This window comes from Eumetopias jubatus, unplaced genomic scaffold, assembly GCF_037043125.1.
Source record: "Eumetopias jubatus isolate StellerSeaLion01/CBP00866 unplaced genomic scaffold, mEumJub1_p1.0 scaffold_1, whole genome shotgun sequence".
Classification (NCBI taxonomy): Eukaryota; Metazoa; Chordata; class Mammalia; order Carnivora; family Otariidae; genus Eumetopias; species Eumetopias jubatus.
The window spans coordinates 123,682,389-123,709,254 of NW_028274807.1; the positions used below are offsets into that span (position 1 = coordinate 123,682,389).

Here is a 26,866-nt window from a genome sequence, read left to right on the forward strand (position 1 = left end):
TTCTGATCCTGTTTCTTATCTTTGGAAGCTTTAAAATTTTTCTCTTTATTCTTGGTGTTCTGAAATATCATGGTGATATACCCTTATGTGTATATATATTTTTTCCCATTCATTATGCTTGGCACTCTTTGTTGAATATCTGTTGCTTGGATGTTAATCTCTTGAGGTTTCTCATTTTCCAAGTCTTTATTTTTTTAAAACACTCTTTCATGGATTTAATGTCTTCTCTTAATCTCTTTGATAATGTTAATTATTACTCTGAAATTTTTTTCAGCTTCCTACTCTATTCTTCTGATTCTCTGCTCTTACCACTCTCTTTCATGTTGGAACTTTCCTCAAATATCTGTTTCTTGGTTCTCTACTCTTGTTAAGAGTGAGACCCTAAAAAGGCAGTTACCAGAGAGGGAGGGTGTGTGTGTATGTGAGAGGGAGAGAGGGGGGAAAGAGAAAGAAGAGAATATGTTTGACAGGATGAGGCAGTGGCTCTGTCTTCTTTGATGAGCATCATTGTAGGACAGTCCTGTGGTCAGCTAGTGTTTTCATTGTAGATCCTAAACTATTGGTATTGATAATTTTTTTTCCTGGGGAAGTTCAACTTCTTTGCGGAAGGATCTTTCAATCTACTTAAGTTTAGTTGCCCTCTACCATTTGGGAGTTGGACAGGGTGAAACAGCATCTAGGGCAGTCTGCACTTCACATATATCCCTCTTCTGTGTTTGATGATTCCAGATCTCTGGCTCATTTTATTGAGGGAATTAAACTTTCTGGACTTCCAAGGTGGGTGTGTGTTGGAGAAATTGCTTGACTGCCTAAGTTGGAGTAGAGGCTTAGAGTTTTAATTCTTTATTATACAAACTGAAATAATACTCTTCACAACTTACCTCCCTCCATCTTCTGTGGAACCTAGTACTTGTAATTCCTGAACGCTTCTGGGTTCTGCAGAGCAAAATAGTTTTTATTTTTCTTTTAGGTACACATAGTTGTAATTCCTTTTTTGACCATTTGGTTTATCCGTACGCTCTGCTCATCCTTCTGCTTTCCATGTACATATATTAATATATTGTGTTTTGGGTTAGCAAGTATTTTCTCAATTTATTGAAGATGAAATTTGTTTTCACTTTGTTATTTTGGTTGGGTTTTTAAGAGATAGAGGGATTGGTTAAATCTCTTATCATTTTTGGGTACCTGGCCGGCTCATCATAATGTCTGGGCTTTAGCTTTTTCTCACAAGTGGACCTTTTGCCTAGCAATCCAATTAAAGTATTCTACTACATAGATAGTCCTACTTTCTTACAAGATTATTTCATACCTTCTTCTCAAACCTGTAATGCCTATTCTTTTTTTTCACACTTAGCTGATTATTTTTGCTTGCTTAATAGAGACAACAGAGAATTCTTCAAGGACTAAACCTACTTATCTAGGTGCAGCTATACCCCTATACTCTACTTTTTCTCTTATTACAGTTACCTCTAAGGTTGGTCCTTGCCCTTGTGCAGTAGATCTGACCCCTGGTCTCTGCCTCAAGAACTTTGCTCTTCAAATTGTTTTCTCTTTACTGACTTCAGTTTCCCCACTTTTATAAGATAATTCTTATCATTATACTAATATGCTGTGATAGCCTTTATCTTTTAGAAACATTCTCTGTTAGTTAAGGCTCTCCAGAGACACAGAACCAATAGGAGATACACTTACTTACTGATACACACACAAATACATACCAAGATATGTCTATCTTATATATATGTATATACCAAGATATATTTGGGGAGAGGGAGTTATTTCGAGGAGTTGGCTCACACAATTGTGGGAGCTGGCAAATTTGAAATCTAGGGTAGAACGGCAGGCTAGAAACAGGCTGGAGTTGTACAGTCCTGAGGCAGAAATTGCTTCTCCAGGGAACCTCAGTATTTTGTTCTTAAGGTATTCAGGTGACTAGATGAAACCCACCACATTATTGAGGGCAATTTCCTCTGCTTAAAACCAACCGATTGTAGATGTTAACCATATCTACAAAATACCTTCACAGTAACACCTGGATTAGTGTTTGATTAAATAACTGGATACTGTAGCCTAGCCAGGTTGACAAATAAGACTGACCATTACATCCTCCCTTGTTTCCTCATGCCCTTCTAGCTACATTCCCTACATTTTCTTTACAGTAAATTGCAACTGTTTCTATTCACTGTCTTTACTTACTGTCCTCCTCTCCTTTTTTAAACCCACTCTAATCGGTTTTCTATTTTTGCCATATTACTGTCTCTGCTATTGTTGTAGTCAGCAATTACCTTCTTACTGTCCAAATCACTGGGAAGCTCCCAGATGTCATCTTTTCTCTCTCGATAGACATAGCTACTTCTTCCTTCTTGAATTACTATCTTCACTTGTTTTGTGGAATATACACTGTCATAGTGTATCTTAGAAAGCTACACTGTAAATATTGAATTATCTCAGAACTCAATTTTTAGACTTTTTAATCTTTTCTGTCTTTATTCACTCCTTAGTGAATAAAGTGAAAACCAATTCCATAGTTTTATTATTTCTGTCAAAAGATAATGATAGTGGAAGAGGTAATATACTCACATGATTTAAAATTCAAAATAAAAAACTGTATGGTAAAATGTCATTCTTCCGTCCATGGCTCTCAGTCATCAAATTCTCTTCCTTGAAGGCAACCAAAGTTGCTAGTCTAATATATTTTTTTCAAAGATTATGAGTATAATAGCATATACATATTCAGTGAGAGGCAGTATGATGTAGTGCTTAAGAACTTGGACAGTGGAGCACGACTGCCTGTAATCAAATTCTGTCTCTGCCAAGTCTCTTAGCTGATCTGGGACTCAGTTTTCTTCTCTGTACAAAAGGAACAATTAAAATAAAATTACTTGACAAATTGTGAGGTATATGATGAGTAGGTATGTGTAAAGAGCTTAGAAGAGTGACTGGCACATAAAAATAAATAGCACATTCTTTTTTGTATAAATGATAGCATAATATACATACTGACAGGCATCTTGCTTTTTTTTATCAACAAATATCTTGGTGGGCTTTTCAGCACATAAATCATGCCTCATTTTTTCTAATGGCTGAATAGTTACTCATTGGTGGGTTGTACTGTCTAGTTTTAAGGCTCAAAATAACAATGTCTTTGATGATGGCTTCCAAATGTATAGCTACTGGATATTTCCACTTAGATACCTAATAAGCACAAAGCTTTCTAATTACCCTTGCCTTTTCTTTTTATCTTATTTCCTACATTATAACCTGTCATTTTTTTTTTTTTTTAGCTCTGCCTTCAATATCTCTCTACCTATTGAGACCACTTTAATCTAAACCAACATTGCTTTACTGAGCTGCTCAAAGCCAACATCTTGAGAATCATTGCAAACTTTTGGCAAAATATTTTCAGCTCTCATTGTTCTTCTATTTGGTCTCCTTTCTTCCAGTTTTACTATAATCTGTTTGCAGTTTTAAATCTAAATCAGACTGTTTCCCATTCACACCATATTTTCTAGTGGGTCTTGCCTCATTTAGATTTAATTCCTGAGTTCTAACTAGATCCTAGTAGAACTCTTGTAACCTGGCCTCTTGGTTTCTTCCTTAACCCTTATTTCCTGCCTCTACCTGTTTCTGTGCTTCAGCCACACTGAATCCCTTGCTCTTTTCTGAGTTCCCTCCTCATAACAATTTATCTCATAACCTTTGTACTTTTTACTCCCTCTCCCTGGGACACTGTTCTGTCATATGATCACATGTTCATTCCCTCACTTCATGTTCATATATGAGCTCTGCAGAGAGGCCTTCAAGCTGCCTGGCTATCCTTTTTACTCTCTGACGTTTTTACCATACTTTTTAAAAATCATACTATATTTTTCTTTATAGATTTTTCATTAACTGACATACTTTTTTTCATTTGTATATTCTGTATTTGTTTATTGTCTGCTCCACACTAGAATGTAGTAATCATGAGGGTAGATACTCTGTCTCATTCCATTTTGTACTTCTAGTATTTTAGAACAGTGGTAAGTCCATGTTGGATTGATAAATAACTGAGGAAGCACTAAATAAGTGTTTATTGAATTCTCTCTGATGAAAGATTAGTTTTTAAATTACCAATCTGTCACAACCTAATACTTTTGTGAAATGCAATAAAATGAAGATATGTTTGGACTGGATCCCAGGACCCCAAGATCATGATCTGAGCCAAAGGCAGGCACTTAACCGACTGAGCCACCCAGGTGCCCCAAAAGCAAAGGTCTTTAAATTGAAGAAAATCTGTGTTTTAGCTTCCTCTAGTGAATTCTAGCCAGGCTTGGTATTAATTTTAATGCTTTCTGACTCCTTGATCTACAAGTTGTTTTGTTTTGGGGATCTAGAAGTATATACTAAATTAAGCTCCATTGGGTATGATTTTGTATACTCAGGGCAAACTCTGTTACACCATTATCCCTGACTTGGGCAGTGTGAATGCCCCATATCCCTCCTATCTTTGAGCTCTTCTCCTTTTTTTAATATAGGTTAATTTAAAAAGTACTTTTAGCTTTCATAGTATCGTCAGATATCCTATTGACAATGTGTAAAATACTGTAAAATCACTAGCCTGTATTTTGAAACAGGAATATTTCTCAGTTTACTATATTGAGACACTATATTAGGAAAGAAATATTTTCATTAAATATTTTTCTAAGTGTTCACTAACTTAAATTTGTTTACATCTTGTCTTATATTTTAGCTTAAGGGCATTAATCACTATTAATATGGAGTTGGCAAATGCAGATAGTTTCAGGTTGACAAATTGTGTGTGTGTGTGTGTAGATAATAGATAACAGGTAGTATTATGTATATTTGTGTGTGTAATTAAAGGGAAATAGTGAAGTTTTAAGAGAAATGCATGCTCATATATGGTTATGGATATGTTTGCAGATAAGTAGATCAGTATTCCAAAACACTGATCGGTCCATTTTTTATTAATGTACATTCATTCATATTTGCAGATAAATAAATAACCTAGAAGAAAAAAAAGGAAGTTATTTACCTGCACAAACTCTCTTATTCTTTTACCGATATTTTCTACACTATCACCCATTTCAATAATGAAAATAAATATGAATAGAGAAAAGTTTAAGCTTTGTGTCATACCTGTTTTTCAGATGACTTGAAATAGAAGTTTGAAAATATTTGAAGATTTGCAAATATAAGTGAACATTTAAAAGTACATTGACACTGTGGGGAAAATAGGTCAATCAGAAGTTCACAGGATACACTTTTAATTAATGAGTTTGGTAGGATCTGTATTTCAGGGTTTGGAGGTTATGCCATTCACTGAGGTGCGGAACAGCAGGCAGAGAACCATCTATCTGGGTAAAGATCATGAATTGATTGTAAACATCGAAGGCATCTTTGAAGTGTCTGAGTTAAAGATATTAAAGAAGCAATTGTGTATAATGGTCAGAATAGAGTTCTAATAGGCTTGATTAGTATGCCCTCACTAAAGTATGCATATTTGAGGGTGGGGAAGAGGGGTTGTTAATCTTTCTTCTGATAGTTAGGATGAGGCAGTTTTTAAGTGGGAAATGTCAATGAACCAAGCTATAGGGACACTGAGGCACAGAAAATTATGTTGCAGTCTAAGATGATGACTTTATTTCTATAAAATAAGTTTCTTTTCTAATATATGACTGAGTTGTAAACATAGAAACTGACTAGTTTCTTTCCGTCATCCGTTTCCATTATAAATTTGTAATCTTATGGATGAAGACCTGATTAATGGGTGAATACCGTAATCTTCCTTTATTTCATAGCCATGAAGCTCATGACTGCATTGGTGAATGTTGCCTTAAACCTCAGTATTCATCAGGATAATACACAAAGACAATATGAAGCTGAGAGAAATAAAATGATTGGAAAGAGAGCCAATGAAAGATTGGAATTACTTCTTCAGAAACGCAAAGAGGTAAGTTTCATGTTTCGTATTCTCTGTAAAAAGATGTATGTGTATTTTTAAATTTATTTAAGTTAGATTATATGATCTCAAACTTTTCAAATTAACCTGGAACAGTCAGCCAGTGATTATCTGAGTGCTCTCTGAGTGCTTTCTCCATGAATTCCATGTGTGTGTCTCTAAATTTCTCCTTTCTATAAAGACACCAATCATACTGGATTTGGAGCCCACCCTATTCCAGAATGACCCTATCTTAACTAATTACATCTGCAGAAGAGAATCCTAAAACAATCCTCCTTTTGAAAGAAAACAGTCTGGGGGTTAGGTAACTCAGAAGGATTATCAGGCTATGCGTTCAGAAAGCATAATAAATACTAAGGTCAGAACTAGGAGTCAGCGAAGCTGCATTTCCAGAAGGAAGCCAAAGACTACTTATTAGCTAATAAATAAGGCATTCCTGTGAATAAGGTTGGTTCCAGGTTTACACTGAAATGTTCACATATATACTGAAAGTGTTTTAAACTGGTTTTGAGTAGGTAACATATTTATTTGCCCATTAGGAAATTTTTAAATCTACAGTATTAGTCTGTATTTTAACTTGAAAAAAGAATAATAAATTGCTGCAAATAAATTATCAATAAATAATGGGTTATAATAGGCAACAGGAAGCAGCAAACTTATGCCTAAATTATTACCCATACTGTATTAGGGTGTTAGGGCTGCTATAACAGTACAAACTGAGTGGCTTAAAGAACAGAAATTAATAGCTCACATTTCTGTAAGCTAGAAGTTGAAGATAACTCCAGTTTCTCCATGAATTCCATGTGTCTGTCTCTAAAATTTTCCTTTCTATAAAGACACCAATCATATTGGATTTGGGGCCCACCCTACTCCAGAATGACCCCATCTTAACTAATTACATCTGCCACAGTCCTATTTTCAAATAAGGTTTGAGGTGTACTGGGGCATCAGGACTTCATCATATGAATTTCCAAGGAACACAGTTAAAATCATAATATATACCGTACTTGAAATATTGTGAAAATAAATTTTGGAACTGTGCATCAGTAAGTACTACTTACCAAAGTGTATGCCTCTTATAAAGTAATTTTTTTATATAATAAATGCAGCAAAGGTAATTTTTAAAACTTACAGTAAGTTGCAGTAATTTGAATGATTTACTGTGTAAGTATTCCCAATCTTATTTCCATAAACCTGAAATAAAGCATACAGCAAAAGAGTTAAGTCAGAAGGAATTTTATTCTCACATTCTTGCATGTAATAAAAGCAAATATTTCACAGAGTATTACCACAGAACAAAGTGTAATAAGAAATATCACTTGGAATATAATTTTGTATCAGTGCTTTTATTCCTGTTGAGCAGTGAATAAGCTCAAACTTTAACTCTAATCAGTAGTAATGCCTGAATTTTTTATCATTTCTGTACTGTTTTATTTTGTTGCTGCATTCCACCACTAATGGCGAGGATCCTTCCTATCTTCTATGCCTTCTATGCTGGGAACTTGGCTTACTCTCAGTTATGGACTAAACAGATGCAGAGTAATATTTGGATACTTTAGGTAGAATAGTAAGTTTCTTTTACAGTGGCAAATATAATCAAGGCTGACCTGTTACCAAGGGAGGCAAAACAAGCCAGGGACCTGACATTGTTGGAAGAGGTATAGAAATTGAGGCTTCTTCCCAAACCAGGTAAAATTTTAGGGATTGGAATCTTGCCACAGTTAGCCACACCACTCCTTGCTAGTAATTGTGTGTTTATGTAAAGAGAGACAAAGAGGTTCTAAAGTCAGTATAGTAAAGCTGTTGAAGTAATGCAAGAGTAACCGTAATTTCCGACATCTGTTGAATAATAAGTGAGAAAAAGGATTGATAATTACCAAGAATGAGAAGAACCAGGAATTAAAAATAACTGAAACTGTACATTTCAAATGAAATCAGGATTTAATTTTTTTTCCTTTCATTTCAGCTACAGGAAAACCAGGATGAAATTGAAAATATGATGAACTCTATTTTTAAGGGTATATTTGTTCATAGATACCGGTAAGGGATTTTATAAATTACCTTAGATTTTTAACTTAAATAATTTATTGCTTCTTTGTAGTCCTAGGTAATTATAAAAATATGAAACTATTTGTTTTGTTTTCTGGAAAATAGCTTTGGCTATAAAGGCTAAATAAATATCATACTGTTGTTGTGGAGGAGATTGTACCACTGCCACACTCTTGCAAATTCAGAACATATACTGTTAGAGGAATTCAGTGTACTTACATTGGTACTTATGGAATACTAATTAATATGATATTATTAAATTAATATGGCCTTAATAAAATGTGATTGTCTTGATATTTGAAAAAAAAATTTAATGTTCTACTTCCTGTCCTGTGATACTCAACCTTGTTCTATGGTCAGATTAATCAACAGTCTTTTAAAAATACCCCTGTGAAGATAAAAGTTGACAGAAAAGGGCACCTCTGTAAATAATCAACAGCTCTTTTTTACCTTCAGCTATATAGATGAAAATAGAAGCAAAGCATTTGCAAAGTATTTTTGTCATATTCCATGACAAACAAGCTTAGTTTGTCTTTCTCTGAACTTTTAAACAGCATATTTCACAGAGAATTAATGAATCATATACATATACTTGTTATCTTCTGTTAATTAGGCATGATATGATATGTTTAGGTAGATAGACACCAATAATAGAAGAACTGTTTTTAGACACATTTGAGATTTTAATTGGCCAGTTAATTTAAAGTTAGTTAAAACAGGGAAGTCCGTTTTTTAAAAAGGAAGAAATATAGCTTTGATATTTTAACTTAAACATTTTGTTTTAATTCAAAACATAAAAGGATCTTTTGATCTTCTTGGTATTTATTTAAAGAAGAAGAGAAAACTAACTCAAAAAGATATATGCACCCCCATGTTCATTGAGCATTATTTACTGTAGCCAAGATATAAAAACAACCTATAGATGAATGAATGGATAAAGAAATTGTATATATACAACGGAATATTATTCAACCATTAAAAAAAATGAGATCTTGCCATTTGCAACAATATAGATGGACCTCAAGAGCATTATGCTAAGTAAAATCAGTCAGGCAGAGAAAGACAAATATTGTGGTGATATATGTGGAATCTTAAAACAAAAAAACAAGCTCATAGATACAGAGAACAGATTGGTGGTTGCCAGAGGCAGGATGGGTGGGAGAAATGGGTGAAGGGGGTCAAACAGCAAGAAGAAAAAAAAATACAGTGCACTACTGAACAACCCAGAGAATAGCTTATTGTTATCTAGTAATTTGTGGTTATCTTCTTTATTATTAGGAAATTTAGGCAAGTTTAATAAACTTGCACTTAACTTCCTTAATGGTAATGGAACTTTTAGGAAAAACTGGAAGATAAAAATAGACTGGGAAAATCTAATAGCTGATTAAAAAAAGATAGAGAGACTGTACAGCCTCATAGGGACACATACTACACACCACACACACACACACACATACACACACACACCCTAAAGTTGGAGATATTTGGGATTTGGGGAACTAGTTCAACCAATTAGAAAAATAAAAGCCACCTGTCTTTCTAGGAAACTTAAAAATAAGAAAACAGAATTTTTTATATTTATAAATTTACCATATCCAGATCTCCTCATACCTGAGTTTCTATCTGTTACCATTTTACTTCAGCCTATTTTTTAATTTTTATTTATCTGAAAAACACTTTATTTCGCCTTAAAAAAAAATAGGCCCAAGACCTGTACTTCGTGTATGGAGTGTTCGGAGTTTCATATACTCTTTTTTGCATGAACTACACATTCAGTGAAGTATTGAAAAATTCACAATTTTTAAATTTTTTTTAAAAGATTTTATTTATTTGAGAGAGTGTGAGTGCACGTAAGTAGAGGGGAGAGGGAGAAGCAGACTGCCCAGTGAGCAGGGAACCCGATGTGGGGCTCAATCCCGGGACCCTGAGATCATGACCTGAGCTGAAGGCAGATGCTTAACAGCCTGAGCCACCCAGGTGCCCCCTGAAAAATTTTTTAAAAAAGCAAGAACTTCCACATACCTGTCATGCAGTCTTTTTTTTTTTTAATTACAACTTTATAGAGGTATAATTTTCATAAAACAATTACACGGTGTTACAGTGATTTATAAGAAATATATATTTGGTCATTTGGAACTTTAGTCCTATCCCCCAGCCTCTGGGGAGTGGAGAGGGGCTGGAGGTTGAATCAGCTGACAGCACTGACTTAGTTAATCATGAATATGCAGTGAACCCTCCATAAAAACCCCAAGGATGGGGTTCAGAGAACTTCTGGGTTGTTGAACACATGAAGATGTGAGGAGAGTAGCACACCTGAAGAGGGTTTGAAAGCTGTGCTCCCCTTTCCCATGCATTGCCTTGCATATCTCTTCATCTGGCTGTTGATTCAAATTTTTTATCACATTCTTTAATGAATTGGTAAATGTAATTGTTTCCCTGAGTTCTATGAGCCACTCTAGCATATAAAAATAACCAACAGAGGGGGTGCCTGGGTGGCATAGTTAGTTAAGCATCTGATTCTTGGTTTCAGCTCAGGGTGGTGAGATTGAGTTGGGCTCCATGGTCAGCACAGAGTCTGCTGGTGATTCTCTCTCTCTCTCTCTCTGTCTCTCCCTCTCAAATAAATAAATCTTAAAAAACAAAAAAGAACCTAAGGAGCAGGTGATTGGAACCTCCAATCTGTAGCCCATGGGTTAGAACCACAGGCAACAAAAAGCCTGGGGCTTGAGACTGCCATCTAATGTGGGGGGCAGTCTTGTAGGACTGAGCCCTTAACCTGTGCCCAGGTAGATAGTATCAGAATTGAGCTGAATTCTCAGAAACTAACAGATATTGTTGGTGTGTGTGTGTGTGTGCAGGGGAAACCCATGCCCCACATTCAAATTGGGCCCAGGAATGCAGAGTTGGTATCAGACACAGTTAAGTGCATAAGTTGATGAGTTTTGAAATATATACAACTGTAGAACTATGACAGGCAAGATAATGAATATATCCATCATCCTCAAAAGTTTTCTCTTGCCATTTTGTAATTCCTCCCAACCTTGCTTTCTGCCAGTCTCTCTCCCACCTCCATCCTCAAGCATTATTAATTTGCTAACGGATTTGTTTACATTTTTAAGGATTTCGTAGAAATGGAATTATATAGTATTTGCTCGTGATTTTTGTTATTTTTGTCTTTATCTGACTTTTTTCACTAAGCAAAATTAGTCTTTCATCATTAAGACTGTTAAATGTAAGTTTTTCGTAGATGCCCTTTATCAGGTTGAGGAAATTTCGCTTCTATTCCTCATTTTCTGAGACTTTTAATTAGAAATGGATCTTGGATTTTGTCAAATGCTTTTCTACACCTGTTGAGATCAGTATATGCAGTTTTTCTGCTTTAAGACTGTTAATATGAATTAAATTGGTTGAATTCTTGAGATAAAACCCTCATCGTCCTGATAATAATATTCTTTCTATATATTGCATATGATTTCCTGAATTTTCCTAAGAATTTTGCTTCTTTGTTCAAGAGAGATATATCTCTTAACTTTTTGTTTTTATCAAATGTCTCTGACTGCTTTTGAACCAATGTAATGCTGGCTTTGTTGAATGAGTTGCAGTATATTCTCTCCTTTTTAATTTTTCTGGAAGAGTTTAATAGTATTGTTACTATTTTTCTTCAGATAGGTATTATACCATTGGGGCCTAGAATTTTCCTTGTAGGGATTTTTTAAGTGCAAATTTAATAGATGCAAGGCTGTTCATTTTATATCTTACAAGAAAATAATACATTGATCTTAGTTATTAAATTATATTCCACAACTATCAGCATAAAGTTGTTCATAATATTGGTGGTTTCAGGGGCCCCTGGGTGGCTCAGTCGGTTAAGCATCTGCCTTCAGCTCAGGTCATGATCCCAGGGTCCTGGGATCGAGCTCTGCATCGGGCTCCCTGCTCAGCGGGAAGCATGCTTCTCCCTCTGCCTGCCTCCCGCCGCCGCCGCTTGTGCTCTCTCTCTCTCTGCCAAATAAATAAATAAAATTTTTAAAAAGGTAAAATATTGGTGGTTTCACATCCCTTTATCAATTGTATTTATTTTTCTTAAAAATTGAGATTTGGGGAGGAGAAGTTAAGATGGTGAAGGAATAGGGGGACCTTAAGTTTACCTCCTCCCTTGAACACAGCTAGATAAATATCAAATCATTATGAACACCCAAGAAATTAATCTGAGGACTGAGAGAACAGAACTGCAAGTCTTAAAAGTAGAATCATGGAAGGTAGGAGCTGTGAAGAGTTGATTTGGGGGATATAAGAACTATGGGTGCTGCAGGGGGGAGGGGTCCCTGCTTATGGAAACTACTGCAAGGTATTATACGCAGCAGAGCGTAAAATCTGATATTTTCGAAGCTTGTCACCAGAAGAGTAATGCCTGCCTTAGTGGTGCTCCTGTGGGAAAGGACAGTGGAGACCCATGAGCAGGCAGCATGATCTGAAGATACCCTGGGTCACACAGGGAGAAAGTTTCCCTACGTGGAGTGCATTTGGTAGAGGTGCCATTGAGCTGCCCCCTTCCCCAGCATAGGAACAAAGACACCAGTCAGAGCAGCAAACCTTGGCTCCAGATTTGTGCTCCCATTTACCATAAATTCCTAACTGCTGCATGGGTCAGCCGACTATTTTCTGGGACAAGCCAGCACTGGCCAGAGCACAAGACCTCCCACAGAGGATCAGCACAGGTCTCTGTGGGGGAGGGAGGGTGGTCTCTGAAGTTTGGAGTTTTAAAACACAACCTCACCTGAGGTAAAACACAGGAGTGTGGTGCCACCTGGGATGTGGAGAGCTCAGTCACAGACAGGCTGATGGTATCTGATGGAAGCTGGGGACACACAGGAGGGTGATTGTTTGCTCGCCTATAAGGGCTTCCTCGGGAGTGGCTGGCATGAGCTCCCCTCTCCTGAAACTAGAGAGCAGGGTAAAGCCATTTCCACCCCACACCCACAAGCACTGACCAACCTCAGTGAGAAAAACAGTGCCACCAAGGGGAGGCCTGAGCCATGTAAACCAAGCCCTGGCCCCCTGCATTTACAAGTACGTCTCCACTAGGTCAAGTCCCCCCTGAGAATCAGAGTACCGGGCCTCTCCCCAAGAAGAACAGCACAAACCCCTTCCTGCACCAAGTCTACTGATCATAGAGTGCTGGAAAGCTTCAGCTCTGGGAGAAATAGGATCTAGCTTCCTTTCTTTTTTTAAATTATTATGTTAGGTTAGTCACCATACATTACATCATTAGTTTTTGATGTAGTGTTCCATGATTCACTGTTTGCATATAACACTCCGTGCAGTACGTGCCCTCTTTAATACCCATCACCAGGCTAACCCATCCCCCCACCCCCCTCCCCTCTAGAATCCTCAGTTTGTTTCTCAGAGTCCATAGTCTCTCATGGTTTGTCTCCCCCTCCAATTTCCTCCCCTTCATTCTCCCCCTCCTGCTATCTTTTTTTTTTTTTAACATATGTATTATTTGTTTCAGAGGTACAGGTCTGTGATTCAACAGTCTTAACATAATTCACAGCACTCACCATAGCACATACCCTCCCCAATGTCTATCACCCAGCCACCCCATCCCTCCCACCCCCTACTGAGCAACCCTCAGTTTGTTTCCTGAGATTAAGAATTCCTCATATCAGTGAGGTCATAGGATACATGTCTTTATCTGATCAACTTATTTTGCTGAGCATAATACCCTCCAGTTCCATCCACATCGTTGCAAATGACAAGATTTCATTCCTTTTCATGGCTGCATAATATTCCACTTCTTCTTTATCCATTCATCTGTCGATGGACATCTTGGCTCTTTCCATAGTTTGGCTATTGTGGACGTTGCTGCTATAAACATAGGGGTACACATACCACTTTGGATCCCTACATTTGTATCTTTGGGGTAAATACCCAGTAGTGTAATTGCTGGGTGATAGGGTAGCTCTATTTTCAACTTTTTGAGGAACCTCCATACTGTTTTCCAGAGTGGCTACACCAGCTTGCATTCCCACCAAGAGTGTAGGAGGGTTCCCCTTTCTCCACATCCCCGCCAACATCTGTCATTTCCTGCCTTGCTACTTTTAGCCATTCTGACTGGTGTGAGGTGGTATCTCATTGAGGTTTTGATTTGGATTTCCCTGATGCCGAGCAATGTTGAGCACTTTTTCATGTGTCTGTTGGCCATTTGGATGTCTTCTTTGGAAAAATGTCTGTTCATGTCTTCTGCCCATTTCTTGATTGGATCATTTGTTCTTTGGGTGTTGAGTTTGATAAGTTCTTTGTAGATTTTGGATAACTAGCCCTTTATCTGATACGTCATTTGGAAATATCTTCTCCCAATCTGTCAGTTGTCTTTTGGTTTTGTGGACTGTTTCTTTTGCTGTGCAAAAGCTTTTTATCTTGATGAGGTCCCAATAGTTCATTTTTGCCTTTGCTTCCCTTGCCTTTGGCTATGTTTCTAGGAAGAAGTTGCGCGGCTGAGGTCGAAAAGGTTGCTGCCTGTGTTCTCCTTTACGATTTTGATGGACTTCTGTCTCACATTTAGGTCTTTCAACCATTTGGAGTCTATTTTTGTGTGTGGTGTAAGGAAATGGTCCAGTTTCATTCTTCTGCATGTGGCTGTCCAATTTTCTCATCACCATTTGTTGAAGAGACTGTCTTTTTTCCATTGGACATTCTTTCCTGCTTGGTCGAAGATGAGTTGATCATAGAGTTGAGGGTCCATTTCTGGGCTCTCCATTCTGTTCCATTGATCTATGTGTTTGTTTTTGTGCCAGTACCATGCTGTCTTGATGATGACAGCTTTGTAATAGAGCTTGAAGTCCGAAATTGTGATGCCACCAGCTTTGCTTTTCTTTTTCAACATTCCTCTGGCTATTCGGGGTCTTCTCTGGCTCCATACAAATTTTAAGATTATTTGCTCCATTTCTTTGAAAAAAGTTGATGGTATTTTGATAGGAATTGCATTGAATGTGTAGATTGTTCTAGGTAGCATTGACATCTTCACAATATTTGTTCTTCCAGTCCATGAGCATGGAACGTTTTTCCAATTCTTTGTGTCTTCTTCAATTTCTTTAATGAGTATTTTATAGTTTTCTGAGTACAGATTCTTTGCCTCTTTGGTTAGATTTATTCCTAGGTATCTTATGGTTTTGGGTGCTATTGTAAATGGGATCGACTCCTGAATTTCTCTTTCTTCTGTCTTGTTGTTGGTGTATTAGGAATGCCACTGATTTCTGTGCATTGATTTTATATCCTGCCATTTTACTGAATTCCTGTATGAGTTCTAGCAGTTTTGGGGTGGAGTTTGGGTTTTCCACATAAAGTATTAGCTTCTTTTTTCTTTTTTTAATTGTTTTGTTTTTTGTTTTTCTCTTTTGTAAAATTTTTTTGTTTAAATTCAGTTAGTTAACATATAGTGTATTATTAGTTTCAGAGGTAGAATTCAGTGATTCTTTAGTCTTACATAACACCCAGTGCTCATTATATCACGTGCCCTCCTTAATGTCTATCACTCAATCCCCCAACCCCCTTTCCCTCCATCAACCCTCTTACTGTTTCCTTTGATAAAGAGTGTCTTATGGTTTGTCCCCTTCTCCAATTTCATCTTGTTACATTTTTTTCCTCTCTTCCCTTAAGATCCTCTGTTTTGTTTCTTAAATTCTGTATATGATCAAGATCATATGATAATTGCCTTTCTCTGATTGACTTATTTCACTTAGGGATAATATTCTCTAGTTCCATCCACATTGTTGCAAATGGCAAGATTTCATTTTTTTGATGGCTGAGTTGTATTCCATTCATACACACAAACACACACACCCCACACACACATCTTATTTATCCATTCATCAGTTGACAGACACTTGGGCTGTTTCCATAGTTTGGCTACTGTGGACATTGGTGCTATAAACACTGATTTGCAGGTGCACCTTCAGATCACTACATTTCTATGTTTGGGGTAAATACCTAGTAGTGCAATTGCTCTGCCAGAGTAGGGTAGCTCCATTTTCAGCTCTTTGAAGAACCTCCATACTGTTTTCCAGAGTGGCTGCACCAGCTTGCATTCCCACCAACAGTGTGAGAGATTTGTCCTTTGCCCCCAACTTGGGAGTACCCAAATATATAAATGAATTAATAATAAACATAAAGATACTCATTGATAATAATACACTAATAGTAGGGGACTACAACACCCCACTTACAGCAATGGACAGATCATCTAAGCAGAAAATCAACAAGAAAACAGGGGCTTTGAAAGACACACTGGACCAAATGGACTTAACATTTATTCCTAGAGCAGCAGAACACATTGTTTTCGAGTGCACACAGAACATTTTTTAGAATAGATCACATACTGGCTCACAGATCAGCCCTCAACAAGTACAAAAGGATCACAATCATTCTTTTTTTTTTTTTTTTACGATTTTATTTATCTGACAGAGAGAGAGACAGCGAGAGAGGGAACAGAAGCAGAGAAAGCGGGAGAGGTAGAAGCAGGCTTCCTGCGGAGCAGGGAGCCCGATGTGAGGCTCGATCCCAGGACCCCGGGATCATGACCTGAGCTGAAGGCAGACGCTTAATGACTGAGCCACCGAGGCGCCCCGGATCACGATCATTCTATGCATATTTTCAGACCAAAATGCTATGAAAGTCGACCACAAGAAAAAATTTGGAAAGACCACAAATACATGGAGGTTAAAGAATAGCCTACTAAAGAATGAACGGGTTAACCAGGAAATTTAAAAAATTTTAAAAAGTACATGGAAACAAATGAAAATGAAAACATAACAGTCCAAAATCTTTGGGATTCAGCAAAGTCAGTCCTAAGAGGGAAGTATACTGTAATACAGGCCTACATGAAAAAGCAAGAAAAGTCTCAGTTATACAACCTAACCTTACACCTAAAGGTGCTAGAAGAGGAACAGCAAATTAATCCTAAAGCCAGCAGAAGTAGGGAAATAGTAAAGATTAGAGCAGAAATAAATGATACAGAAACAAAAAATACAGTAGAACAATGAAACTAAGAGCTGGTTTTTTCAAAGAATTAATAAAATTGATAAACTCCTAGCCACACTTTTAAAACAGAAAAGACAACAGACCCAAATAAAATCACAAGTGAAAGATCACAACCAACACCACAGAAATACAAATAATCATAAGAGAATGTTATGAAAAATTATATGCTAACAAACTGGGGTATCTGGAAGAAATGGACGAATTCCTAGAAACACACAAATTACCAAAACTGAAAAAGGAAGAAATAGAAAATCTGAACATAACCAGCAAAGAAATTGAATCAGGTAATCAAAAATCTCCCAACAAATGAAAGTGTGGCATCAGATAGCTTCACAGGGGAATTCTACCAGAAATTTAAAGAAGAGTTTAATACCTATTCTTCTCAAAGTATTCCAAAAAATAGAAATGGAGGGGGCGCCCGGGTGGTTCAGTTGGTTTAAGCATCTGACTTAGTTTTGGTTCGGGTCATGATCTCAGGTTTCTGGGATCTTGAGCCTGGCATCAGCCTCCACACTCAGCAGGGAGTCTGCTTCTCTCTCCCTTTCTCTGTCCTTCCCCCCACTCATGTGCTCACTCTCTCTCTTTCTCTAAAATAAAAAAATAAATCTTAAAAAAAAAATGGAAACTCCATTCTAAACTCCTTCTACAAGGCCAGCATTACCCTCATTCAAAAACCAGACAAAGACCCCATTAAAAAGGCAAATTACCAGCCAGTATACCTGATTAACATGAATGCAAAAATTCTCAGCGGTATACTAGCAAATCATATCCAACTACCTCAAAAGAATTATTCACCATGATCAAATAGGATTTATACTTGGGCTGTGGGAGAGATTCAGTATTCATAAATCAATCAACATGATATACCACATTAATAAAAGAAAGCATAAGAACCATATGATCCTTTCAGGCACCTGAGTGGCTCAGTCATTAAGCGTTTGCCTTCAGCTCAGGTCATGATCCCAGAGTCCTGAGATTAAGCCCCACATCAGGCTCCCTGCTTGGCGGGAAGCCTGCTTCTCCCTCTCCACTCCCCCTGCTTGTATTCCTGCTCTTGCTCTCTCTGTCAAATAAATAAAATCTTAAAAAAAAAAACCCATATGATTCTCTCAATAGATGCACAGAAAGTATTTGACAAAATACAGCATCCATTCTTTTTTTTTTTTTTAAGATTTTTATTTATTTAGAGAGCACATGAGCATGAGAAGGGGCAGGGCAGAGGGAGAGGGAAAAGCAGGCCCTTGCTGAGCAAGGAGCCTGATACATGGTTTGATCCCAGGCCCCTGGGATCATGACCTGAGCCTAAGGCAGTCACTTAACTGATGGAGCTACCCAGGCACCCCAACAGCATCCATTCTTGATAAAAAAAAAAAAAAAAAAAACCTCAACAAGGGCACCTGGGTGGCTCAGTGGGTTATGTGTCTACCTTCAGTTCAGGTCACGATCCCAGAGTCCTCGGATCAAGCCCCACATTGCCCGGCTCACAGGGAGTCTACTTCTCCTTCGCCCTCCGCCCCTCCCCCCTGCTCATGCGCTCTCTTGCTCTCTCTGAAAATCTTAAAAAAAAAAACTCAATAAAGTAGAGATAGATAGAACAAACCTCAGTGTTATAAAGGCCATATACAAACGACCCATAGCTAATATCCTCAATGGGGAAAAACAGAGCTTTTCTTCTACAGTTAGGAATAAGACAGGGATATCCTCTCTTACCATTACTATTTAACACAGTACTGAAAGTCTTAGCCTCAGCAGTCAGACAACAAAAAGAAATAAAAGGCATAGAAATGGCAAGGAAGAAGTCAAACTCTCTTTGTAGATGATGTAATACTCTGTTTTGAAAGCCCAAAGGACTCCACCAAAAAGTTGCTAGAACTCATACACAAATTCAGCAAAGTCACAGGATATAAAATCAATGTACAGAAATCTGTTGCATTTCTATACACTAATAACACACAGAAAAAGAAATCAAGGAGTTGACCCCATTTGCAGTTGCACCAAAAACAGTAAGATACCTAGGAATAAACCTAATCAAAGAGGTAAAAATTGTACACTTGAAAACTATAGAACACTTATGAAGGAGATTGAAGAGGACACAAAGAAATGGAAAATATTCCATGCTTATGGATTGGAAGAACAAACATTGTTAAAATGTCTGTACTACCGAAAGCAATCTACACATTTAATGCAATCCCTATCAATATACCAACAGCATTTTTCCCAGAGCTAAAACAATCTTAAAATGTGTATGGAACCACAAAAGACCCCATATAGCCAAAGCAGTCTTGAAAAAGAAAAGCAAAACCAGAGGCATCATGATTCCAGACTTCAAGCTATATTACAAAGTTGTAGTCATCAAGATAGTATGGTACTGGCACAAAAATAGACACATAGATCAATGGAACAGAATAGAAAACCCAGAAATGGACCCACAACTATATGGTCAATTAATATTTGACAAAGCCAAAAAGAATATTTCCAGTGGATAAAAGTCTCTTCAACAAATTTTGTTGGGAAAACTAGACAGCAACATGCAAAAAAATGAAACTGGACCACTTTCTTATACCATACTCAAACATAAACTCAAAATGGATGGAAGCCCTAAACGTGAGATAGGACACCATCAAAATCCTAGAGGAAAATAACAGGCAGCAACCTCTTTGGTCTCGGTTGTAGCAACTTTGTACTAGATACGTTTCAGGAGGCAAGAGAAACAAAAGCATAAATGAACCATTGGACTTCATCAAGATAAAAATCTGCATAGCGACAGAAACAATCAAAACTAAAAGGCAGCCTATGAAATGGGAGAAGATATTTGCAAAAAACATAACTGATAAAGGGTTAGTATCCAAAATCTGCAAAGAACTTACCAAGCTCAACACCCAAATCCAGGTAACCCAGTTAAGAAATGAGCAGAAGACATGAATAGACACTTTTTCAAAAAAGACATCCAGATGGCTAACAGACACATGAAAAGATGCTCAACATCACTGATCATCAGGGAAATACAAATGAAAACCATGATGACATACGACCTTACACCTGTCAGAATGGCTAAAATTAACAGCACAAGAAACAACAGGTGTTGTTTAGGATGCAAAGGGAACCCTCTTACACTGTTGGTGGGAATGGAAACTGGTGCAGCCACTCTGGAGAACAGTATGGAGGTTCCTCAAAAAGTTAAAAATAGAACTCCCTACAGTCCAGCAATTCTACTACCAGGTATTTAACCAAAGGATACAAAAATACAGATTTGAAGGGGTACATTCACCCTGATGTTTATAGCAGCATTATCAGTGTAGCCAAACTATGGAAAGAGCCCAAATGCCTATTGACTGATGAAGGGATAAAGAAAAGTGGTATGTATATATACAATGGAATATTACACAGCCATAAAAAGAATGAAATCTTGTCATTTGCAAGGATATGGGTGGAGCTAGAGTGTATCGTACTAAGTAAAATAAGTCTGAGAGACAATACCATATGATCTCACTTATATGTGGAATTTAAGAAACAAAACGGATGAATATATGGGTGGGGGAAAATAGAAAAAAAAGAGAAACCATAAGAGAGTCTAAGAGAACAGAGTTATGGATGGAGGTGGGTGGAGGATGGGTTAGAATAGTGATGGGTATCAGGAAGGTACTTGTTATGATGAACACTATTTGTTATATATTAATTGATGCATCACTGCATTCTACTCCTGAAACCAATATTGTGCTGTATGGTAACTAGAATTTACATAAAAATTTGAAAAGAAAGAAAAAAAGGGATTTTGGTTACAATGAACTTCTCTACTCTGTTTTCTGTTACATTGATTTCTGATCTTCTATTTATTCCTTTTTTCTGCTTAATTTGGGTTTCATTTGCTCTTTTTCTCAAGGTAAAAAGTGAGGCAATTGATTTAAGGCCTATTTTCTAATATTAGAATTTACTCCTATAAATCTCTGTTAGTACTGCGTTAGCTGTATCCCCTAAATTTTGGTATGTTGTGTTTCCATTTTTGTTCATCTCAAAATGCTTTCTAATTTCCTTTTTGACTTGTTTCTTTGACCTATGGTTTATATAGAAGTGTATTTAGTTTACAAGTATCTGAGATCTTTCTGTTACTGATTTCTAATAATTCCATTGTAGTCAGAGAATATACTTTGTATAATTTGAATGCTTTTAAATTTGTTAAGATTTGTTTTAAGACCCACATTGTGGTCTATCTTGATAAATGTTCTGTTTACTCAGGAAAAAAGTACATACTGTGCTTTTGATTTTAGGTCAAAATCATTTGGTAGTGTTCAAGTCTTTTCTATCCTTTACTGATTTTGTCTGTTCTTACCATTATTGAGAGGGATTTTGTAAGAGTACTTTTGTATGCTTGATACAAGTCCATTATTACATAAATGATTTGCAATTTTTTTCATGCCTTTGGCTTTGTTTTCATTTTCTTAATGATACCTTTTGAAGAGCAAAAGATTTCAATTTGAATGAAGTCTTTTACCCATTTTTCTTCTTTGTACCTGCTTTTGATATTATCTCTGTGAACATTTTGCCTAACCCCAGATTTTCTTCTGTGTTTTATTCTAGAAGTTTAATAGCTTAATATTTTAAGTAAAAGTGTATGGACCATTGTTTAAGTTAATTTTTGTGTATGTTGTGATATAAGGTATACCTCTGTTTTTTACATATAGGTATTCATTTGTCCAAGCACCATTTGGTGAAATGCTCCCTTCCTCCAGTTGAATATCCTTGGAGTTTTTGGATTTTGTTTTTTTAAGTAGGCTTCAGGCCTGGCATGGAGCCCAACAAGGGGCTTAACTCCTAAGCCTGAGATCAAGACCTGAGCTAAGATCAAGAGTCGGACGTTTAACTGAGGCACCCAAGCCCTGCCCCTTTTTCTTAAATAATCTCTGTGTCCAACATGGGGTTCAAACTCACAAACCGTAGATTAAGAGTCCCATGCTCTACTGACCGAGCCAACAAGGTGCCCCTCCTTGGAGCTTTTCTTTAAAACCAAATGAACCCAAATGCAAAGATTAATTTTGGAATTTCTGATCTGTCCAGACCATCTATATTGATTATAGTAGCTGTAGAGTAATTTTTTTTAGGCTTTGAGATATAATTGATGTAGAATATGTAAGTTGTACAGTATGATGATTTGATTCACATATATATTGTGAAGTGATTACCACTATAAGGTTACTTAACACCTCAGTCATCACGCATAAATACCTTTTGTTTTGGTGATTACTTTTAAGTTTTACTCTCTTAGCAACTTCCAAGTATGTACTAAATATAATTTTATTAACTGTAGTCACAATGCATACATCAGCTCTCCAGAATTTATTCATCTTATAAGTGGAAGTTTGTACTCTTGAACTAACATCTCCCCATTTCTCTCACCCTCCAGCCCCTGGCAACCACCATTCTACTCTGTTTCTATGAGTTTGGCTTTTTTAGATTCCACATATAAGTAGAACATACACTATTTGTCTTTTAGAGTATGCTTTTAAAATTAGGTTGTGTTAAATCCTCCTACTTTGTTTTTTTTTTTTTTTTCAAAATTGTGACAATTACAGATATTTTGCATTTCTGTGTAAATTTTAGGGTCAGCTTGTCAATTTTTACATAAAAGTTTGTTGGAATTCTGATGGAGAATATAATGACTCGGTAGACCAATTCGGAGAGAATTGAATTCTTCACAGTATTGTGTCTTCCAACCTGTGAATAGAGATTGTTATCTCAGTTTTTTAGATATTCTTTAATTTCTCTTAGCTGTTTTTATGTTTTATGCAAAGTCTCACTACTTTCATTAAATTTATTTCTAAGTGTTTTCACTTTTTATTCTATTGTAAATGAAGTTATTTTCTTAATTTTGGTTCTAGATTATTCCTTATTAATATATAAAAATGCAGTTCTTTTTTTATATTCCTCCAGAATTACAAGATACTTTCATTTGTTGTATCGTTTTGAGATTTTATTTTTATATGTTATTTAATATTTTGCACATACCGATCATATGTGAATACAGACCGTTTTTATTATTACTTTCTAAGTCTAAAGACTTTTTCTATGTCTTTACTTTCTTTCTTTTTTTAACCTTATTGCACTGGCTATAGAATCTCCAGTACAAAACTGAATAAAAGTAGTAAGAGAGGACGCTTTCCATTTTTTTCTGATCCTGAAGGGAAAACAGTCTTTAATGTCATTAGCTTTTAAGTTTTGTATTGATATCCTTTAGCAGGATGAGGAAATTCCCCTCTAGTCTAATTTTGTTTGTTGTTTTTATCATGATTGATTGATTTTATTTTTTTGTTTCAGTTAAGATGAAAATACAGACTTTTTCCTTTGTTCTATTAATTGACCTTCAGATATTAGATCAGTTTTGCATTCTGGGAGAAATTCATAATATCATGATAACATAATCTTTTTTTTAATGCTGCTGGATTCAGTTTGCTAATATTATGTTAAGGATTTTTGTGTCTACAGTCGTAAGGGGGGGTATTAATCTAGCTACTGGCCTTATAAAATACTCTGGGAAGTGTTCCCCCTGCTCTATTTTCTGAAAGAATTTATGAAAGATTGGTATTATTTCTTTTTTATAATTTGATAGAATTCACCAGTGAAGCCCTTTAAGCCTAAGAGTTTTTTTGGGTGACAATTTTCAATTATTGATTAAACATCTTGTAACAGATCTATCCCAGTTTTTCTTTCTCTCTCTCTTTTTAAAAATTTTATTTATTTATTTGACAGAGAGAGACACAGCAAGAGAGGGAACACAAGCAGGGGGAGTGGGAGAGGGAGAAGCAGGCTTCCCTTGGAGCAGGGAGCCCGATGCGGGGCTCAGTCCCAGGACCCTGGGATCATGACCTGAGCAGAAGGCAGAAGCTTAACGACTGAGTCACCCAGGTGCCCCCATCCCAGTTTTTCTATTTGTTGATTCATTATGGTAATTTGTGTCTTTCAGACTATATATCCATTTCATATGTATTGCAGATCTGATGGCATAGTGTTGCTCATGGTATTTCCTTATAATCCTTTTCAGGTTTTTTAGGATTTTTTTTTCATTTATTTATTTTAGAGAGAGAGAGCACACAGGAGCAGGGGGAAGGGGCAGAGGGAGAAAGATTCTGAAGCCAACTCCGCACCACGGAGCTCAGTCTCAGGACCACAAGATCATAACCTGAGCTGAAACCACGAGTTGGACACTTAACCGACTAAGCCACCCAGGCACCCCACTATCCTCTTCATTTCTTCTGTAGGATTGGCAGTGATGTTTTTATTTCTTGTTTGTAATTTATGTCGTCTTTCTTTCTTGTCTTAGTTAGTCTAGCTAAAGGTTTATCGGTTTTATTGCTCTTTTTTAAAGATTGAACATTTGTTTCATTAACATTATGTATTTTTTATTTCATTGATTCTTTTGCTTAATCTTTATTATTTCCTTCCGTCTGATTGCTATAGTTTTAATTTATTCATCTCTTTCTAGTTTCTTAAGATAGAAACTCAGATTACTGATCTTATATCCTTCTTCCTTATCTAGCATTTTAAGCTGTGAATTTCCCACAAAGCACTGCTTTCGGGACATCCAGGGCTGTTGATATGCTGTATTTTAATTCTTATTCCATACAAATTATTTCCTTATTTCTTTTTTGTGATTTCTTCTTTTATGCATGGGTTATTAATATTAAGTCTTTTAATTTTCAAGTATTTGGAGCTTTCCCTTAATTTCTGTCATTAATTTCTAATTTAATTTTGTTGTGGTTACTAAACAAACCTTAAGGGATTTCAATCATTTTACATTTAATGGGACTTGGTTTCCCCCCAACCAATTGAATTATTGAAAAAAAAAATTCCGTGTCAGAATGCCATAGATTTCTGCCATTTTAACACAAAGATTAATAACTTTTTATGAGTAAATGCTTCTCAGTTATTTTTGGTTGATTGCCAGAAAACTGTGAACAAGATATACTCTTAGACTGTTGAAGGGACATTTAGTGAATTAGAATATAATACTGAGGAATTAATCCAGGTAAAGGAGATATGTAATAACATTTCTAATACATGGGGCATTGTTTGAGAGGCTTCAAGTCCTTTACATAGGATTTCAAAAGAAAAGAGAAGTATTGGAAAGAAGTAGTATTAATGAGATAACTGAAATTTTATAAAATTGGTTAAAAAATAGAATTGTCAGATTGGAAAGACTTAACAAGTGTTGAGGGTAAGAAAAATATTTCATGTCTAGACATACTATAATCAAAGTACATAACACCAAAGATTATGAGGAAGTCTTAAAAGCTACCAAAAAGGAAAGAGTGTCTGTTATTTCAGTGATGGTAAAGAGTTAAAAAGTTATTAGGCCATAAGAATGAATGATGGGAAAAGAGGTAACTTAGGAAAGATTTTAACAATTTTGAAAAATGAAAAATGTTGTTTTCTAGTTGTCTTTGACCTTTTCATACTATAGTGTAACATTTTAGAATTAATGTCTTCAGAGCAATTCTTACACAATACTGTGGTATGAATTATTCTGAGCAAATGGCCATTTTTAAATTTTAGTCATCTTCCTTATATTTCTTTTTTGACCTAACCTGTGTGTCAGGTTGATAGTTAAATGTGAATATAAATTAAAGATATTGTTCTTGTTAATGTATTCTTGACATTCAACTTTTAATCTTATGCCTCAACTTCTGTTAATAGTAAAATATTAAGGAGTAATGCAGGGTATGGCAGAGAGCCATGTCACCTGCTCTGTATGAGACTCATTGAAGCAATGCCTTTCTGTGTATTTTGTCACTATTTTCACTAATAGATAGTGCAACAAAAATGAGATGGAAAACATTCCAGTTGTTTATTATAAAGCTATTACATTTCTAAAGCATTTTAAGTAACTCTGATTATTCTGAAATAATTAAGTGAAAGATCTGGATTTAACTAGCAAACAGGAGCGTTTCAGCTCTTCAGGTCTGCTTTTAAACATGGGCTGCCTCATAGAAGCCTTCCTTGACCCCATCTTCTTCCCTCCATCAATTTGTGTGCTTCTATGTTCCCTGTACTGCCCTTTTTTAATATTTAACGTTTGCTAAAGATACTTATTTTAATCATCTTTCTGTAAGTTAAGGTCTTTATTCTTAAGTTCTTGTTCTCGGTCTAATAAAGGATATAGTATATCTTTTCACTAATTCTTCGGCTGTTCTTTTCTCCCGTGGGCTATTTTTAAAAAAATTCTCTGTAGTTCTGTTTTGGAAAAATGTAATTTTTTTAGCCAAATATTAGTGACAGAATTGGTTGAGACATGAATTCATTTTGTGCTACAATTTAGAAAGCAGCCTTCTTGGCACTTGTAATTATTTCTCACTCTAGAGCTCTCGTGAGATTCCTTGTATGTGAGAGATAATTTTAAGTGTCAAGCGCCCATATTAGCCAAGAGGTACTCTCCAAAATTTATATTGCAGTTTAGTCTACTTCCTTACTAAGAAGGCATCTGTAAGAATAGTACAAGAAACATTTCATTAAAATTCACTAGAGTTAAATTTCATTTTGTTGGAAGCAGAAAATAATTTGAATTCCATCTGCCAGGAAAGTAATCCAAAATGAAAATTTAAAGTCCAGATATTAAATTAAAGGGTCACATCTCCCAAAAAGGCACACTAACTCTGAGGATCAGTAAATTAGATAAGTTTCTCAGAATGAACATAATCATTTTTTATGCTATAAAATAGAGTTACAACAAAGGATTAATTACCACAGAATTATTATTTTCTATGTTTTTTTTTTCTTTTTGAGTTCAAAAGTAAAGTGTATCTTGACTTCAGTTTTAGTTATTCATTTCAA

General features: G+C 36.1%; 1 protein-coding gene across 2 annotated transcripts in view; it reads left to right on the forward strand.

The window, feature by feature from the left end:
* The window catches only part of STAG1 (STAG1 cohesin complex component), a 423,203-nt gene that overhangs the window by 258,648 nt on the left and 137,689 nt on the right, over positions 1 to 26,866 (forward strand). For both annotated transcript variants that reach the window (XM_028099176.2, XM_028099177.2), the window contains exons 8-9: positions 5,799 to 5,950; positions 7,926 to 7,999. In XM_028099176.2, coding sequence (XP_027954977.1) covers positions 5,799 to 5,950; positions 7,926 to 7,999 — 226 coding nt within the window. The remainder of the gene's footprint in view (positions 1 to 5,798; positions 5,951 to 7,925; positions 8,000 to 26,866) is intronic.